At 29.4% G+C, this 18,934-nt stretch overlaps 3 protein-coding genes across 13 annotated transcripts; 1 reads left to right on the forward strand and 2 right to left on the reverse strand.

Moving 5' to 3' along the window:
- Positions 1-230: 230 nt before the first annotated feature.
- LOC119671941 (troponin T, skeletal muscle) lies at positions 231-9,788 on the reverse strand. Of its 10 annotated transcripts, none has more exons than XM_038082838.1 (10): positions 9,679-9,788; positions 6,818-6,864; positions 6,243-6,290; positions 4,531-4,554; positions 2,684-3,053; positions 2,086-2,304; positions 1,929-2,021; positions 1,768-1,848; positions 851-929; positions 231-681 (listed from the first exon to the last, which is right to left on the reverse strand). In XM_038082838.1, exons 2-10 carry the CDS (start codon positions 6,838-6,840, stop codon positions 440-442), a joined length of 1,179 nt encoding a protein of 392 aa, XP_037938766.1. In that variant the 5' UTR covers positions 6,841-6,864; positions 9,679-9,788; the 3' UTR covers positions 231-439. The 10 variants fall into 10 exon arrangements, with proteins under 10 accessions (XP_037938766.1, XP_037938767.1, XP_037938764.1 ...); XM_038082839.1 differs by lacking the exon at positions 851-929 and adding an exon at positions 1,582-1,660; XM_038082836.1 differs by lacking the exon at positions 851-929 and adding an exon at positions 1,582-1,660 and having other exon boundaries at positions 2,681-3,053.
- A 5,560-nt stretch (positions 9,789-15,348) lies between these two features.
- LOC119675923 (exosome complex component RRP45-like) lies at positions 15,349-17,014 on the forward strand. 2 transcript variants are annotated; one of them, XM_038087149.1, is made up of 5 exons: positions 15,349-15,544; positions 15,618-15,990; positions 16,046-16,636; positions 16,689-16,862; positions 16,927-16,994. In XM_038087149.1, exons 1-5 carry the CDS (start codon positions 15,476-15,478, stop codon positions 16,971-16,973), a joined length of 1,254 nt encoding a protein of 417 aa, XP_037943077.1. In that variant the 5' UTR covers positions 15,349-15,475; the 3' UTR covers positions 16,974-16,994. The 2 variants fall into 2 exon arrangements, with proteins under 2 accessions (XP_037943077.1, XP_037943070.1); XM_038087142.1 differs by having other exon boundaries at positions 15,350-15,544; positions 16,924-17,014.
- Positions 17,015-17,085: 71 nt separating this feature from the next.
- LOC119675936 (histone deacetylase complex subunit SAP30 homolog) lies at positions 17,086-18,410 on the reverse strand. The gene is made up of 3 exons (XM_038087158.1): positions 17,975-18,410; positions 17,701-17,919; positions 17,086-17,645 (listed from the first exon to the last, which is right to left on the reverse strand). The coding sequence occupies exons 1-3, from the start codon at positions 18,152-18,154 to the stop codon at positions 17,517-17,519; spliced, it is 528 nt and encodes a 175-aa protein (XP_037943086.1). The 5' UTR covers positions 18,155-18,410; the 3' UTR covers positions 17,086-17,516.
- Positions 18,411-18,934: the final 524 nt, after the last annotated feature.

Below are 18,934 nucleotides of genomic sequence, written 5' to 3' on the forward strand. Positions count from 1 at the left end.
TTTAGTTTTAATTTTATTTGTTTTATATCAATAAGAAAATAGCTTAAATGAAAAAAAGGAATATCGAGAGAGAGTTTATTTGTTTGATGTTTCAAACTTTAAATAATCATTATTTTTTAAGTTGTATATTTTATTACAAATAATTTTAACAATAGTTTTTTTAATTTTTCACTCTTTGATTAAAGTTGTTTAGTTATTTTTCTAATACGAACAAGACAGAGAGAGAGAGATAGAGAGAGTTGTGTACGTGTATATTTATGTGCTGGTGAGAGAAAAGTTTCATTTACAATATTTAGTGGAAAAATGATTTTCCCATTTAACTTATTTATTGGAGAAATATGAAATTATTTTCTTAGTTAAAAAAAATATAAGTCGAATAAGCTAATAATAACCATATAGTTTTTAATAAATTTTTTATTAAAAGTAGTTAAAAATTAATTTATTCTTCTTCCTCTTCCTCCTCTTCTTCTTCTTCTTCCTCTTCTTCCTCTTCCTCCTCCTCTTCTTCTTCTTCCTCTTCTTCTTCCTCCTCTTCTTCTTCTTCTTCTTCTACAACCTCCTCTTCAACTTCTTCATCTTCGACGACGTCTTCATCAGCCTTGGCATCCTCTTCACCTTCTGGTGTTTCGGGTTCACCAGACTTTTTGCCTGGTCGTTCGCCGAACCATTTTGGCAATTTGGCTATAATAATAATATCAAATTAGGATTACATAAATAACTTCTATATATATATATACATATGTATATATTTTTAGTTTTTATAATTGAAACTTGCAATTTACAACAGTTGATAAAAAGGTAAGCATTCGATTAGCATAATTCAGAGAAATAATTAGCTTTTAATACATACATTTTTGGCGGCCAACATATTGCTCCTTCTTTTCGTTCCAGATCTTTTCATTTATGTCCTTGCTGATTTCATCCCAGCCCTAATGAGCAATGTTTTAAGTTTGAAGTTCACCAATTAAATGAAACAACAACAGCAATTTTCGAAAATAAAAGAGACAGAAATATGGATAGAAACAAAAAGTTAGTTTGTGGGTTATGTATATTATTGTATATATATATATATATGTACTCGTGTATATATTGTATATAATAACTGCTATTTTCGTTTTAATCCGGATCATTTTTACTTTTTCTATGTATTTAAATCCTCTAATTTCTATAGTTAATAAACAGCACTTAAGACTACGATTTAGATAAAATTATGTTTTTGCAGTCAGTAGTTAAAGATTAGTTGAGAAATAATTCAATAATTCCTCTCAGTCTAATTCTAGTGAATCATAGTATTTAATATTCTGTGTATTTGTTATGATTTTGTTAGAGAATTAATCATCGCATATCAGAAAGTTAAAAGAATCTGTGTTCAGCAGTTTCAGAGAACATTGTGAATGCGACGTATGGAATTTGGCACAAAAACAATTAAACAAATAACTTTTCCTATCCTTGGGGCGTAGAAAACTTGAAACATAAATCGAAAACATTCAACATAAAAATAGACAGAGAAGTTGTGGAAGGCAAACATAAACTTGCAAGTTTCACTTTTCTTACGAGTCAAACAAAATGGAGGAAGCTTACATTTTGTTCGTTGCATAAATCTTTCTTGTCTCTCTTGCCATACTTTTTCAACGCTTTCAGCGTAAATTGTGTTGTAACCCTTTGATATTAAAAGAAATATTTTTATATTTTCTCAGAATAGTGCACATTACTTAACAGGTCTTTTCTTGAAATGTCTGTCAATTTATATATTCGTTAAATACTTACACCTTCGAAGAGTTTCTTCTTGTCATCGTATGAGCGGGTATCAACACGGCGTTCATATTTGGAGGCTACTTGGATTTTGGGCTGCAATGATAGCAAATAAAGCAAATGAAGAAAATTATTGATGGAGCATGTAGAGACAATTTCAAAAAATCACAACTTACCGGGTATTTGCCAGTCAAAGCCTCAGGGTCAAGACCCTTCTTCAAGGCTTTATGCCTGAGTTGTTGTTTCTGTCTTTCCTTCAACTCTTTCAACTATTGCAATTAAATTTAGTGTAAAATTGATAATAATAGAAATGTGATAAACCTATAAACTCACATCGTAATCCTGACGTTTTTGCCTTTCTTCCAAGTCATATTTCTCAGTTTCCAATTTGACAATGAGTTCCCATAATTCTTGAGCCTTCTCGCGCAATTTGCTTTCGCTGAAACCTTCAATTGCGAGGGGTTTAATACGGAACGACAGTGAGATTTTCTTTTCTTCCTCCAATTGTTCCTTAGTCTTGTTACGTTCCATGGCGGCGGATGAAAGCCCCAACTATTTGTACATAAACGCATACACACGAATAAACCGAGAAGAATGCAAGCAATAATGTGTTGAAAGTAAGAAAAAAGGAAAAGAAACAGTGTATTTAATGCATGTTTTGTGTTTTGTGTTTGTTTTCGCATTTTGAAAGCATTTCAAAGGATTTGAAAACATTTGAAAGCATTGAGGTAATTTATGCAGTGTAATTTGTGTCAAAAGGAAAATGTAAATGTCAATGTAAAACATAATAGAGAAAGCATGAACGGTGAAATAAGAAAACAGAAGAGAATGTTAGCAAGTAATATGTGTACGTTTTGGACAAAAAGGAGGAAAGAAAATAAAAAGCAACACGTAATTATTTAGCATTAAAAATATTCTTAATCTTTACCACGCCTGCCTCCTTCTTGGCAATAGTGAAGTTGGGTCCCTTCTTGTCCTTGTCCTTCATGGCTTGAAGCATAGCTTGACGTTTTTTCTCAGCCTCCTCGAGACGTTGACGTTTCTCTTCAATTTCGCGTTGTTTCTTCTCTTCAACTTCGCGCACACGACGCTCTTCTTCTTCCTTCTTGCGTTGTGCCATCTTTTGTTCTTCTTCGGCGCGAGTGACCTTGCGCTTAGCCTGTTTCTCTTTGAGTTTTTTCAGCTCATCTTCTTCCTTGGCTCTCTGTTTGCGCCATTCTTGAATGTATTCCTTCAGCTGTTCATCGAGATCGGAACGCTTTTGATCCTGACGTTTGATGAACTCTGGATCACCCTCACCTCTGTTATGTTAAAAAAATAATCACGGATAAAAAAGGTCAATTAGTCTCTTTAAATATCTTATGAAAATACTACATATATGTAAGAAATGTATTAAGAAGTATTAAGTTATAGTAGAAAGTGTTTTTTTGTAAGAAAATACATTTTAAGTTATTGTACTAGAAACCATATATTAGAGCTTAATACTATATTTATACATACTTTAGTAAAGGTGACTTTTATTACAATTATAATATTTAATGGATAATTACGAGGTTAGCATACAAAATAAAATATTTTTTAAAATTTTTTCCAACTACACATATTTTGGTCAGAAAAAATTATTCTATTAGAAATTTATATGCTAAAGGGAAAACGATTTCAACAATATCAACAATATCAAACATTAAACTCAACAACAAATACAACCAAAGCATAACAACGTCAACACTGTGAAATACTTAAATGAATGAATTCGGTTATTCTGAGCCTTGACAGGAATTTACGAGTGCAAATATAAGAACAAAATTTCGCTTACAGATTCAATAGATGGAATTTTTGAAAATAGATACCACGACCATTTATCGACTCTATTTGTTCGTAAATATGCACTTGTAAGCTTAAAAAGGCAGGTGATAGGTCGCTTGATTGGATAATTATATTTACAAAAGGCTTTGTTGGACAAATGAAAGCAATAATTTTAAAATCCCGTATGCTTCCGGTACCGGAAATGTCACACAGCAGAGCGCAGCTAACTGTGCAACGATTTTATTTACGAGCTGGTGTCTACGGCACGAGGATGTATGCATGTTTTTGTATGTAAATATGTACATAAATGCTTATACTCACAAGTGTGTTAAGAAAAACAAAATCAAATCAAAAATATAACTAAGGATGTTTTGCATGAGGACATACAACAACTGAGAAGTTGCTCCAAACAAAATTGATTTCTGAGTAGTAACAATATTAAGCAGATACAAATTACTATTTTATGAAATGAAGCTTTACGCATTTCTTTCCATTCAGTTAAAGTCCGAAAAGGAAATTATTTTGTTTATATTTAAATTTTTATTTCAAATTTTTCGTTTCGAAATTGGACAAATAATTAATTGATATACAAAAGCTTCATTTTTTGCGTGATTAATATTTTTAATTGGTTTTTGGGGTTATTTTGAAAATGATGACATTTCATATAAAAATATTCAAATATTCAAATATTCAAATATACATATATCATCATTTGCAGAAGCAACCCACTGCGAGGCTTTAAATTTCGTTTCGGTTTGTTACATTGACTTTACTTTAGCTTTTAGCTTATCTTTTAATTCTGCTGAGGCTTTTACTCGCAACCATTTACAACATAATTACTTTCACATAATTATATTAATTTTAATTTTAAGTTTAAGTTTAAGTTTAATTTAAATTGTTTAATTTCTCTCGTTTTAGTTTAAATTTATTTTTTATATGTATTTTTATATTTCTATTTCATGAATCACTTACTCGGCTGGTGTTTGAGGTGGTTTTCTATTCGTAAGGCATTGCAAACATGGAGGGTTTGTGTTTCAAAAAATTCATAATTCCACAGCAATGTCAACACAAAAACATGTTCATATTCGTTATTTTATTTGGTTTTATACATTTTCAACAAAAATATTTATTTTTTGTTTTTAGCAAAAAAATCATCGAAAAGAAAGAGAAAATCATTGTTTAAAAAAATGTGACAAATGCTTAAAAAAGGCTTAAACTAATTTAATTTCTATGCAAAACTATAAGCTTTTTACAATTATTAAACTATTTAATGTGTATGTAGTATATATGTAAGTCTAGTACTAGCATTATATCTCGTATATACACGACCGCGTATGTCACCATACACAAGTGCATATACAAAATCTATATTTATCGATGCGTTGGTGTAACTAAAACAGTTCATGGCATTTTATACAAATGAGCTTCAAATAACTCTCAAAACAATTAAATTTAAAGTAAAGTTAAATTTAAATATAATATAATATTCTAATAAATAATGTATCATGTTCATGTAATTTATTTTTGTATTTATGTGAATGTGTTTTTATTTTACATATATTGATTCATCACTTTTCGCTTACGATCGCTGAACACGGATTACAGCAGCGAACTTACGATTAAATATAACCAGAGTTCAAAATTAAAATATTTGTTTTTAAAAATGTCTCTGACTTTAGTGCTTCATAAATATTAACTAACTATATATCTATAGTTTATAAATTAATAAAACTTTTGTATTGTAAAATTGACTCCTTGACTTCAACTCTTCTTAAATATCTTTCAAATATGTGTCTATAGTCTTCGAACTACGTGGATTTTTATATACATATTTCTAGCCCAGACACTAAGTTAATTCAATATATAAATAACTCATATATAAACAACTCATTGTTAAATCTGTTAAGAAGTGTTTCTGATTAAGTAGTAACTATAGTATGGCCAATGCAATTATTGACGTATTATGCAAATCACACAAATGACTTAGTCTATATTTTCATAGGTAGAATTGTTAGTGTTAAAAAATAAATTCACCACGCAATAAAATTATAATTTTACATTATATGTCTTCAGTGCTCGCATGAACATTAACTACATCAATAAAAAATCCTTATCTAACAAAAAATGTATTTATAGTTGAAAAATATTTAACTAAATTGAAGCTTCGTTTATTGTTTTATAATGCAGGAGTGCTTTTATAATTTGAATTAATCGAAAATTCGCTGCTGTACTTAATAGAGATTGTCCTTCTTCAAATTTAATTTAAATTCTCGCCAATTTAAATTACAAATGAAAATTTGCTTATTGGCTATTTACGAGTGTATTTATTGCTCATGAAAACAAATCAAGTTTTGCTAATAATGGCAAAGTGTGTTTAACTTACTTCCTGTAATTAAAAAGAAAAATAAAACAAAATGTATTACATACAAGTAGTTTCAAGAAATTGACAAAAGGAGTTTCTAGTGCCAGGAAGGAAAGTTCTCATATTAATTGTGACTTGCCGATTGGGTTTTATTACTTGACTTTGTTACATTTTTGGATTTTTGGATTTTAGTAAATTTTGTTTCAATTTGTTTATATATTTTTGTTAAAATTTTTTTTGTTACCCTGCATGTTAATCGGTATAAAGCGGATTCTAAGTATTAAGAATTATTGTATTAGAAATGAAATTTAGTAATACTTACGTCTCCTCTCTGGTCTCCTCGACGACCTCCTCCTCCTCCTCTTCAGAACTGTGTGAGTGCATTTAAACATAGAACATTGTTTGATGTCAATGAAAACAGATGTGAATGGGGTACGAAAAGGGTTCAAACAAAGGACAGGACACGTGTGTATATATATATTTATTATCGAGTACAAATATATGAAAAGAAAAACATTATGTATATTAAAAGAGATTGGTTTTAATATTAAAATCAAAGTCATATTATTAAGAGATTTTTAGATGAATTGCTTAAAATTTGAATTATATATTAATTTTCAGTAGAAAAACACAGTGTCTGCACTGTGAACTCATACCATAATTAACCACAAACACTTTTATTAAAAAACAAAAATTATGAAACTGTAAAAAATACAAATAATTTAAATTATTAAATTTAATAAAGAGTAAACTAAACAGTAACTTTTTTGTTTTAAAACATTCCAGAAAAAAATGTTTGTTTTTTCTGTTTTAATTTGTGTATGTGGCAGAGATTATGTGAATTTATTTTTTTTAAGTATTTATTTTGTTTTTATTAAAATTTAGTAAATAACTTACGTGTATTCCTCTTCATCGGACATGGTTATGGTTTGGGATTAAAAAACCTGAAAATACAAACATTAACTTAATTATTATTTGTTAAATATTTAGTTATTTTCTGAATGTGTGAAGTTTTTTCACATTTTATTGTAATATTAAAAGGTATTAGGTATAGGTTTTGTTTTCATATGTATAAATCTCATTAAAAATCTCAATCTGAGGTATATTAAAAAATAGTATAAAAATTTAAATGCGTTTTAAAAGCGTTATGGTACATTGGGAACAGCGATATACACCGCGATCTAAAATTCTCCACAATCGCTGAAGAAATGAAAAAGAAAGCAACATATCACAAACTGAGATTGCAGCAACATGTAAGCACAGAAGCTGTTAACATCATAAACTCGTATGGACAACCAAGACGACTAAAACGGCGAAATGCTACTCGTTGTTTATAATGTAAATAGTTGTAATAATATGTCAACAAAAAAAAATCTGTGGATAGCCATTACAACCAAGTCTAATGTATAGCAAATATATAATGCAATATTTTAAAATTCTTTTTTGATAGGTTACCGTTTGCTAGACTGCTAAATTTTATGTCTAAATTGAGTTTCTAAAAATTAATCAGTGAATCTTGACAGTCAATAGAAAATGTTATCAAAATGTTGTTATAAAAGTATTGTATACAAATTTTTTTTGTTTTCAAAAAAACAGTTTTCAATAAATTTTATTAAAACTTAAGGCGAAGATGTTATAAAATTTTAAAATAATTTCTTTGAAAATATTGTATATTTTTATGAACAAACTACTAATAAAGACATTTTCCGTCTGTAAACATTTTTATCTAAAAATAAACGTTTTGTTTAGAATAAATTTGTCTCAAGTCTCTAGTGTCTTTCAAAATATATTTATAACATAAATATTTAAATGTGGCCCCAATAAGTTTTCTTACATTTTCATATAATTAAAATATTTTCCACTAAAGAAACTAAAAACAGAACGTCAGAATAGTTCGCGAATATGTAAGAAAAATTAAAACAAAAGCAAAAAGAAAATATTTATTTATGATAACATTCCATATTAAAATTATAGCTTAAGCAGCCAAAAAGGGATATGATGCCAGAAGAGAACATGTATAAATATGTATATATATATATGTATATGTGTGTGTGTGTGTGTGTTCATAATTAAAAATAGATCGTATTAAATTTCCTTGAGAGAGCGCCGCATATTACGCTCAACAAAGAGCTTTTTACCTTGGCATACTAATACAAATACAAATATGAAAATGAGTGAGAATGTGTCAGTAAGGCGTGTTCCGGTGATGATAAACTAACTCAAACTAGTGTGGGTGAAGTGCAAGTATTGTGTTATGAGAACACAACGAGTACCAACGTCATTTGTGCAAATAGGTTTTTTTATCAAAAAAATAAAATTTTTAATAACAGTTTCTTAGTAGATACATTCACGGTTGCTTACTTCTTTGGTATAAATTGTATGCACCAGCCTACCTAAATCGTATAAATCGTATGTATAAGCCTTAATCTGTCAAAATCTGTTATTCATAACAACAGTACACCTACAACCCGCACCTCCTTAACAATGTAACCTTCAAAGCATTAAGTTTGCTGAATATACTTTTGTTTTTGTTCTCATTTTCCTCTTTAGTTTTCATTATTCTTTACTTTTCATATATTTTTGTTTTGTTATTTTACTGTGCAGTATCAAATTAGTACCAACACAGTTACACATTCGAAAATGTCAGTAAATGTGTTAGCAGCGAAAAAAGGATTTTTATTGTATTATTAATATTTTTCTTTTAGTATAAAACAGTTTCAAATGCCAACAATTGAGTGCGTTGGCGCTTGTGTTTGTGTTTGTGTTGGTGTTGGTGTTGGTGGTGCATAAAAGCTGCTTTGGTGTCGTGCGTAACACCTGTATTTTTAATATTAAGTGTGGGAGTCTAAAAAGCTGTATAGATATGTAAAGTGTGTATGTGTGTTCGCTTGTGAATTTATCATAATTTTTATCGTAACATATTTATCCAAACACAAAAGGAGCTGCGCCACAATTGTAGTTGCGGTTCATTTTAGACTACTGTTGCAAAAAAGCTTTCTGCTATATCCAATTGCAGCTTTTTGATTTTAATTCTTTAGCATAGTTTCACTATAATATTTTTTCCTTATTGTAGTCATCTTTAGACAATTTATGGTTAAATCCGGAAAATAATCGTACATATATTGTCACGCTTAGTGTAAAATGTTCACCAGTTACACAAGCTTTGATGATCATTTCACGTATACGCACACACAGGCACACATACACACTGCACAATATTGCCAATGCTAACACTTTTACGCAATTTTTGATGCTGTTGCTTTCGTTTTGCTGTAGCGAATTGTTGGGCACTGTGAGTTTTTCTAACACGAAAGCACGAAGTAAAGAAAATTTTATTTTTAAATACTTTAGTATTTTTTCTGCATGCTTAAGTCTTTACGATCTGTGCGTCGTTTTCTGTAGTATATTAAAATCTATATCATGTAACACACTGAGCTCATGAACAGATACTATTTTTAGATTAAAATTTATGTCGATACAACGTACAAAATATTAAAAGAGTTTATTAAATTTTGATGCGAAATAAAGTTTAAACTCCAAATATCACTCATTTATTTTCGTTATTCATATTAACACTTAGTATCCTTAATTATCCTTCGCAAGATATTTTTGTTAACGATTTTTGTTATATACGATTATATAATTAAACGTTTTTTGTTCAATATAAACAAATTTTTCCATAAATGATATTTTTACTTTGACAAGGATCTTAATTTTTTAACGTTTGATTTTCTTTAATATTTTAACTGCTGACTTACTTAGGGAAAGAAACAAATTTAACTCTCTTCAAAAGTCCGAGCAGCTGACGTCGTTGGAGCGAATGCTGCGGTTCGACTAAACAGACTGACGATCAATAAGAAACAACACGTTATGTTAAAGAATTTTTTGAAAATGAAAATTTCAAATTTTCCTACTAACACATAAGCACCATCCTGTACTACTCACATACACCACTACACCGCATAAAATTTTCGTGAGAGAAAATTGTGCAAACGAAAGAGCTTTGATTTATACTCGCTGATTTGAACTCGCTAAAGTGAAAGGAAGATAGCTACATTTATGATAATGACCATCAATGGAACGAGGGTACATGGGTGGTAGGTGGTAGGTGAAGACCATTAAGCAAGAGTGCTTTCATAAACATTTCATATGAAATATAAACTTTTATTAAACAAAAATTTGCCTTTTTGACCATATTCCCCCAACGTTTCCGATTACTTTTGCTCCCCGAATACATTTTTAAATTGAAATAAAATTTCGCTGTTGTGCGGGTATGCCAAGTTCCTGTTGTTCTGTTGATGTTGACAGTGCTTTTGTTGTTGCATTTGAGATATCATTTCACATCAAAATTGTTGCTTCATAAAAAATTTGTTTTTTTTTTTAATTTTAATTTTGTTAATTTTTACACGGATCTGCAACTATGAAATTTGTGCACAATTTGTTCTACGCTCAATTTAAAGATCATACACAAATGTATCCTATAGAGCGCGGTGAGAGGAAAGAGGTTTTCAAATAAAATACACCTACTACTTTCTACGCTTGTACTTTGTGCGTGGGACTGCATATATAAAAATAATTTCTAACTTCTTTACTTGCTTCAATCGAAAGTTACTCCTTCAAAGATTAATCATTTGTGGTTAGCAGTTGATTTTCAAATTAAAATTAATAGACTGAAGAGCCTCTGTAACCAATACTTTTTTTTCTTTAGTATTTGTTATACCTATAATGCATTGATATTATCATCATTAATAGCGCAACGATCCTAGTTGAATCTTGGCTTCCCTTATTCGTTCATGTATATATAGTTGAATCTTGGCTTCCCTTATTCGTTCATGTATATATATATAGTTGCTGTTGCAACTATACTATATAATTTACTTGCATATTTTTAATACTATAAACATATTAATGATATATTTTTAGATCTCTCTAACAATTTCAAATCCCAACAAAATCGTAATATAAACGTTTAAAAAGGTTTCTATTTTCAATTTATAACACTTATAAATATTCCTTCCACAATTAATAACAATTTTCGAACAATTTTCTGTAAATGAAATCATTACATAAGTTGTAACGAGATTTGCGTCCGTACTCAATGCCGGTCTAGAAATCCGTACAACTATATGCATAAGTATTTATGTGTGTATCATAAGTATGAGTACATTATCATGGCTTAGAACTTGAAAAAATATGAGATATATAAATGAATTCAAAGGGTTTAGGCCTTTATCAATTATTACTCTTCGAAAATAATTTACTAATACGTACTTCAATTAAAAAAAAATAATATATATATATGAAAAATTAAACGTAAATAGTTTATAATATTTAAACAATTACAGTACATATATTTATATATATGAATGAAGGCAGATGTGCACATTCCTGCTTTTGTGTATGTATTAATGTTATGAATTTATTTTTAGATGCATCTATTTTGATAATATATATATTTTCTTATATATAAATGTAATTTATTCTCTTATTTTTCTTATAATTATTTTACAATTTTTAAATTATTGAAAAATTTAATACAAAAGTATATTTTATGAATTCTAACTCATAATGACGATAAAGTTTGAAACTTTTTATTTTGGAACTCTCGTACGATTTGACCCACTTATATTCGTTAATTAACTGTATGTATACTTTTTAAGCCTTTAATTAAATAAAATATGCAATAAACAAATATGCAAATAATTGCAAAACAAAATTAAAATACTAAATTGCTTGAAGACATTTGTTGCTTTTAAATTGTCGATGTTCTAGGCAATGTAAAATGATTTTCTTCCCAAAAGTCTAAATTATTCTAATTTGAATAATTGCCAATAGTTGGGAAATTGAAGAAATAATTTATTAAAACATTTATTGTTATTTCACTTTATTTAACTAAAAAATCTTTTGTTTTTATTTAAAATGTTTCAATGGTTTAATCAATGCTTTTAGTTGTAAATTTTTTTGAAAAGTAAAATATTAGTATAAAGCTGTTTAATTAACATTTTTAATTAAAAACAAACTTTGTTCATTTAATTAAAATATTTTATTGTTTTTTATTTATTTATTACAAATAAAAAGTATAAACATAAAAAAATAATAATAGTTTTAAAAATAGTTTAAGTATTCAAATTCCTTTTTGTCCCTTAGTTAAAATATTGTTATCTTACCTATAAATATATAAACAAACTATATTATGATTGAACTTCGGAAAGAAAGAAAAATTTTTTATTTATTATTATTACGAAAACTTTCATAAAATCAACCATTAAAATATATAGTGATTGTTTTCTATTTTTTTGATTTTTTTGTAAATATTGTAAATAAAATCTAATTAAAATGCTTTTCATTACTAAGAAAATATGCATCAAAAAGATTCCTGTATATAATATAATATAAGTAAATGATTTTAACAGATAATTAGATAAATAGAATTTTTGTTAAATTATTAACCAAATAAATACCTGATCAGTGCGCCTGATTTATGAATAAAAAACATACATGTTTTCTGCATGATTAAAAAGATTCCTAATTTATTTAAATACATAATATTTAAAATTTTATTTAAAACATTTGATAAAGTCGAAAACAAATATTTTGGCACAAGAACTATTTTTGGAAAGTCATGTAGGCGCTATCAGAATAAACACTCTCATTTCCACCGTACATCGCTCTACATCGAGTTGATAAATACACAGAAAGGTTTGTTGTTGTTGTATTCGACTTTATTAGACCAGACTGTAAGCAGTGTGGGCACAATGGCATATAGTCTCTATGTAGGTATATAGACTGGAAAAAACCATATATTGCAGTTATTTCTGTTTTTATTTTCATTACTAATATCGGTTTGATTTCTTTTCATATAAAATACTTGTTTAGATAATCGATCTTGAAAATACTGAATATATATTCAAAAAGAATAGTTTTTATTCAAATTTTACATAATAAGTTACATTCTATGCAACTCAGATTCCAAATGATAGATTTGTTGACACTTTCCGAATGCAAATATACAACATAAATCTGAAGGGTATTTCTATCAGATAAATAAGGATCATCTATAAAAATAATGGTATTCAAGATGCATTGTTCAGTTGTACACTTGCAAAAAGACATCAGAATGTATCAAAACCGACAACTTCACAAAAGAATCCAGGAGATTCAAAAACCCTTCCGTTAATATGAAATGGTACTCATTTTGAAACATAACTTCAATAAGTAAATCAAAAGACCAATAAGTAAGTCTTTAAATATGTTGAATGTGATTAAAAAGATGCGACCTGTTTTAAAATATTTTTTAGTAGTTATAGTTTTAAACAGGGATCTTAGAATTTCATTAGATTCTCAAGTGATATTCTGTCAAGTGCTCCCTCCACCTGATGGTCAATGGCAAGGTTTTTGAAACGGAGAATGCCAGTTATTTACTATCTACAACCATTCCAATATCTTCTCCCAATTATAAAGCAATAGGGGTAGAGCCCTCGAAAACAAACCCAAATTGAAAACAATTAATGAAACAATCTGTGATAATATTACAAATGTCTTTGGGACAGCTGGCAACTACTGTCGCCGGTCCAAATACATCAAGTTCGGGCCTTGAAAGTGGTGCGAGAGAAAATATTACCATCGGAGACACTCTTCCAAGTTTTCCACCAAGTCCAAAAACATATTTTAGTAATCAAAAATTGAGGAGAACGAAGCCCTGTAAGAAAGGATGGAAACTTCCCTTAAAAGGTTTCGGTTGTAGTCTACGATCGACTTACAAACAAGCCAAACCACACAGAAGACGAAAACAAATAAAGAAATGAAACAGTAAATAAAAGCTACATCCTTAAATACTGAGCAACTGCGACGGTCAATTGAAAGGTAACCCGGTCGATGGCAACAACAACAGCTTGTGTGGCTGGTATACCAATTATTACAGAGAAATGTATATATTCTTATATATTTTTGCGAAAGTTGAAAAGAGAATGCAAACAAAGTATTACGCTGTCATGCATACGTAAATTGATCGAAAAGTAATAAACCAGAACCAACATAAATTGGACCAACTTTGTTCTACTTATGAATAAATTCATTCAGATAAAACAACAAATAGCACTACGAACAGTATCGATTAAAGTTTAATATTACATTCAATCTTATATGGCGGTTACATTGGCCGAAAATGTCTCATTTTGAATGAGCCATTTGAAAGTGTTTACATTCGTTGTAATTCGTTTATTCTCAGCTGATTTTTCAACTTGTCTGTTGATTTGATTTTTGGCCTGTGGCAAAAAAATGTGGCATGAAGGTTAAATATGCTTTCAAACCTTACAAAATAAACTTTAAACATATTCTTAACTTCGATTAATTACTTTTTGGGAAGTAGAAGTTCTAAAAAGAGGTGCAGCGTTTTCAAGAAAATCCAACCACCAAACATTTGTTTACCTTTTTTTGTAAATATGTCAAAAACAGTTTCCTCAAACTGTCAAAATGGCATGAAGAGCCTTTATTTAGGGTCTGTTCAATGTATTCCTTTGTATTTGGAATATATTTGGAACGCATGCGAACGTCGTTGGGACGCATTCATAAAGAATGTAATGAAATGGGAATGAGAGTTTGAAATTTTATATGCAAGAATGAGCCATTCGCTTCTCATTTTCGATTTTTGTCCAAAATGAGCCATTTTCGGCCAATGTAAATGCCGTATTAGGTGAAAAAATATAATCCATCTTAAAAAACAAACGAAGTTACTAACTAGGCCGAAAAAATTATTATCTAGACAATCAAATATGCCAGAAATAATACGTATCAAAAAAAAAAAATAAACACAGAGAGTAGACTCGCAGTCATCAAGATTTATTAGAAGATCTTATCAGTGCCCATTTTTTAACATGTAATGATACTGTAGATTTCGAATCTCTATAATATACAGGGAACTACATCCATTGAAACTATTACAACCAACAATAGAATGGGTAATTAATACATATGATCCATTTAAATATCCGGAAAAGCTCTAACATTTATGATGCCAAAACAGTTTCCACAAGCTATTAAGGAAGTGTTACCCATCATTAAAAAAACATTATGATCATTTACATCAGCGTCTTGCAAATTAATGCATTCGCATGCGCCAAATCGTTTTGGTATTACAAGCGCGATGATGTTGCTAATGCGTTTTCAATGCTTTTTGTTTTTGTAACAGCTACTTATTTGACATTCGCATCGACGCACAAAGATCGTGAATACCCCTAATATAATTTTTGATATTCATAATAACAAAGTATAATATGTATGAAGAAATTTATGAATTTAGAAATATAAAAGCGCAACTAAAAATTTAATTCAATTGTTTCAATGTATACACCTCAAAAGTAGATAACATAGCTGTTAAACTAAAAAATTGCATACCTCTTTTACACACAGCGAGCGCAATTTTAAATGTCAGCATAAGATACAAAACGTTGGCAACTCACTTTCAGCAGAACTGCTGTGCCGGTCGAACGTAACCTGAAATTTGTTTATTGAAAGTCTATAGTTTAGTAACTTTAATTCTAATAATCTAAATAAATTATGTTGCATTGCGCATTATACACAGAACGCGAACGCAAATTCATTTGCGACCTAATAAAATCCAATGCGGTAAGCAAATAACGTAAATACGACTACACACTCCTACATAAACAAAACAAAACAAATTTTTCTTTTCGTTCAGCGCCCTGATGGTCGAAAAATTGATGAATTTCGCCAAATGAAAATTAATTTTGGTGCCGATTGGGGAAGTGTGATGGTTTCTTTAGGTAAAACCAAAGTTCTAGTGCAAGCATCATGTGATTTAGGCGTACCAAAGGCTACAAGACCCAATGAAGGTGTTCTATTTATTAACGTGGAAATCGGTCCAATGGCTTCTCCACAGTTCGAAATTGGCCGTCAAGGGAGCCTAGTTTTAAAAATAAAAAGTATGCTCGAGCGAACGTTTAAGGAATCGGGAGCAGTTGATTTAGAGTCATTGTGTGTGAAAGCAGAGGAGTGCGTGTGGATTTTACGAATTGATATAAATGTTTTGAATCACGATGGAAATTTGACTGGTAATTTCTTTTCACGTTTATAGCATTAAGTTTTATTACATTATTAATTTTACAGCTGCTTGCGCCATTGGTACGGTAGCTGCATTAGCTCATTTTAGGCGTCCTGATGTTAGCATAATCGAAGGTGATGTTAACATACATCCCGCGTCTGAGAAAGATTTTATACCAATGGTACTGCATCACTATCCTATTTGTGTCACTTACGCCATATTTGATGACGGACAAATTACTCTTGCGGATCCTACTTTTCAGGAAGAGAGAGCTTCTCAATCCGAATTAGTGTTTGGAATAAATTCGTATAGAGAAATTTGCTGTTTTAACCTGGGTGGTTCAGCACAAGTAGCCCCACGCGTTCTTGTAAAATGTTTAAAAAATGCTGCGGATAAAAGTATAGCTATAATTGAACAAATAAAAGTACTTGTTGAAACTGATTTAGCAAATAGAACCGATAAGAAAACAGTTTGTTTCAGTGATACTTTAAATTTACAAGAAGTGATGAATACGGGTCATGTAATTGCAACGCTAACAACATATAGTGCCCCAGGTGTTAAAAAAATGGAAACAAATTTCTCAGAATCGTCTAATGATGATGACAGTGAAATGTATGACGAATCAAGCGATGTTGATAATGCTACTCTTGAAGAAGGTATTAAATTGAAAATTTCACAAAGCACGTTTTCATATCTTTAAATTCCTAGTCATCTCACTTGGAAAGGACATAGCTTTGCTACAATCGAATCAATCGGATATAGAATGTATTGTGTCTAGCTCAGACGAAACTTCCACGAAAAAAAGTGAAACTAAAACCCTTGAAACAAAATATTCCAAGTTACGTCAAAAAATTACTAAAGGAACTAAGGAGAAAGCAAATGGTATACTATTTTGGACATGTTTTATGTATCGCATATAACATTATAACAATTTTATTTTCAGAAGATGATGGAAGTGACTCGGAAGAGGAAACAACAGTTATATTAAAATAATTTTTCAAATTTAAATTTTAGGCTTTAATATTAATAAAAAGTAAATATATAAATTTAAAAGAACGCGTCAAATTTATTCAACGTATATCAGGTGATCTGATATATGATATGTTAATGCAAACAAATGTTTTGTATTGTAAAGTCGATGTCATTTTTATTATTTCTTTTGAAATACTTGACTTAATTGATATAAAATTTCATGACTCTGTACAAATTAGTTACTTTATCACATTTTACCTTACATGCAACACGGCTTTTATTTAAGGGTAAACAGTTTTAATCGTATTCTGCGGTTTATTGAATTTGTATTTTAACTGGGAAATGAGCAGTAGTTTTACTAAATATATCTTTTAGATATAAGATGCATTTATATTAGAGTATCATATTATAAAAACTTAACACTATTTTGCATCTTATGTTAACATTAAATATTTAACTTAAAATATCGGAAGAATATTTAAACTTAAATGATATATTGTAGTTGTAAAGTATTTGTATTTTACAGCACCACAGTACTCAGATTGTGCTTGAAAAACAGTCCAATCAAGTAGTGTCATTGCCAATACCATTTTTCTGATCCAATTTGTTTGCATTTGATTTAACCATGTACACGAAATAGGTAATAATTTCCTTTTCTTTTATTGGTATGGTTTTAAAATGTTTCATTATAGTCTAAAAGTATACATTATCAGGAGATTTTTTGTATTATGTATTTTACAATACTTACATCAGCCAGTTGCGCGCGTTTCATACCAGGTCTTGTTTGCACTTTATAATGGCGTTTATAGCGACGTAGTGTATTCACTTGAAGTTGATAGAGATCGGGAACTTCAGGCATATCAGTGTCCGTCTCATTGCTATCTTCTTCAGAGTCCTTCCGGCGTCGTTTAGTACGAGCAGATTGTATTCTACCCTTATGATAGTCACATATATATATATGCTGAGCCTGGTACAAATTGTAAGTTTTTAAAACATAATTAACTCAACTTCTTCCTACTTACCGTGGGATCGCTACTTAATTTCAAACGTTTCTGTGACACAGTTTTCTGTATGCGTTTGCTATATGACGCATAACCAGCAGGATTTCGACACCGCTCATTGTCATCAATCAGACAACAAGTTTGATCGGTATGTCCTCCACGAGAGTCTTCCTCCCCAGAACTAAACCCGTTGTTCATCATTTCCTGTCCCTTTACTCAACAATGTTATTAATTCTTTTCCTGTTTATACAATATTCTCAACTTTGTCTTTTTTGAATGATCTTTTTAGGAGAGGTAAATTTATTACAACAAAAAAACTCTAATTTCTGCAAAATTGATTCAAGATTTTATTTGAAATTCCTCACTATGCACACCAAACAATTTAATTTTATTAGCATCCAAAATAATTGGCTTCATATTACAATACACTGCGAAATTTTTACCTTCAAACATAATACAAATGTTATTCTTTTCGCATAAAGCGTTGCCACGTGACATTATTGTTGTCTCTTTGGCATTATGTACCAATTTTATATGTATATTGTGTTCATGACAGAAATAATAAACTCATCTCTAGCATTAAAATAAAATTAAGGTATTTTAATGACTTTAAAAATTATTATTTTATTATCTATTAATGAATATATTAAAGCGCATTTTCAAATATTTTATTTAACATATTGCAGTCTGGCATCATTGTTTTGTCTGAAATATAACTATACTCTTTTAACACAGGCATGACAACACAGACTTATTGTTTTACATCTTACCTTTTACATCTAAAATTTACTAAATGACCAACAGTAAGCATTTTAAAATTATCATATATCAATTTATTGATGATTAAAAGTATACAATTTATACCGGATTGTTCATTTTTCAAAACAATAAAGTGTACTATTTTTATCATTATTTTTGGAATAATATATATATAAACAACAGATACATGTATTATATAATGTAGTTATAGTTTTTTCTATG

The sequence above is a fragment of the Teleopsis dalmanni genome, chromosome 1 (assembly GCF_002237135.1).
Source record: "Teleopsis dalmanni isolate 2A chromosome 1, ASM223713v2, whole genome shotgun sequence".
Lineage (NCBI taxonomy): Eukaryota > Metazoa > Arthropoda > Insecta > Diptera > Diopsidae > Teleopsis > Teleopsis dalmanni.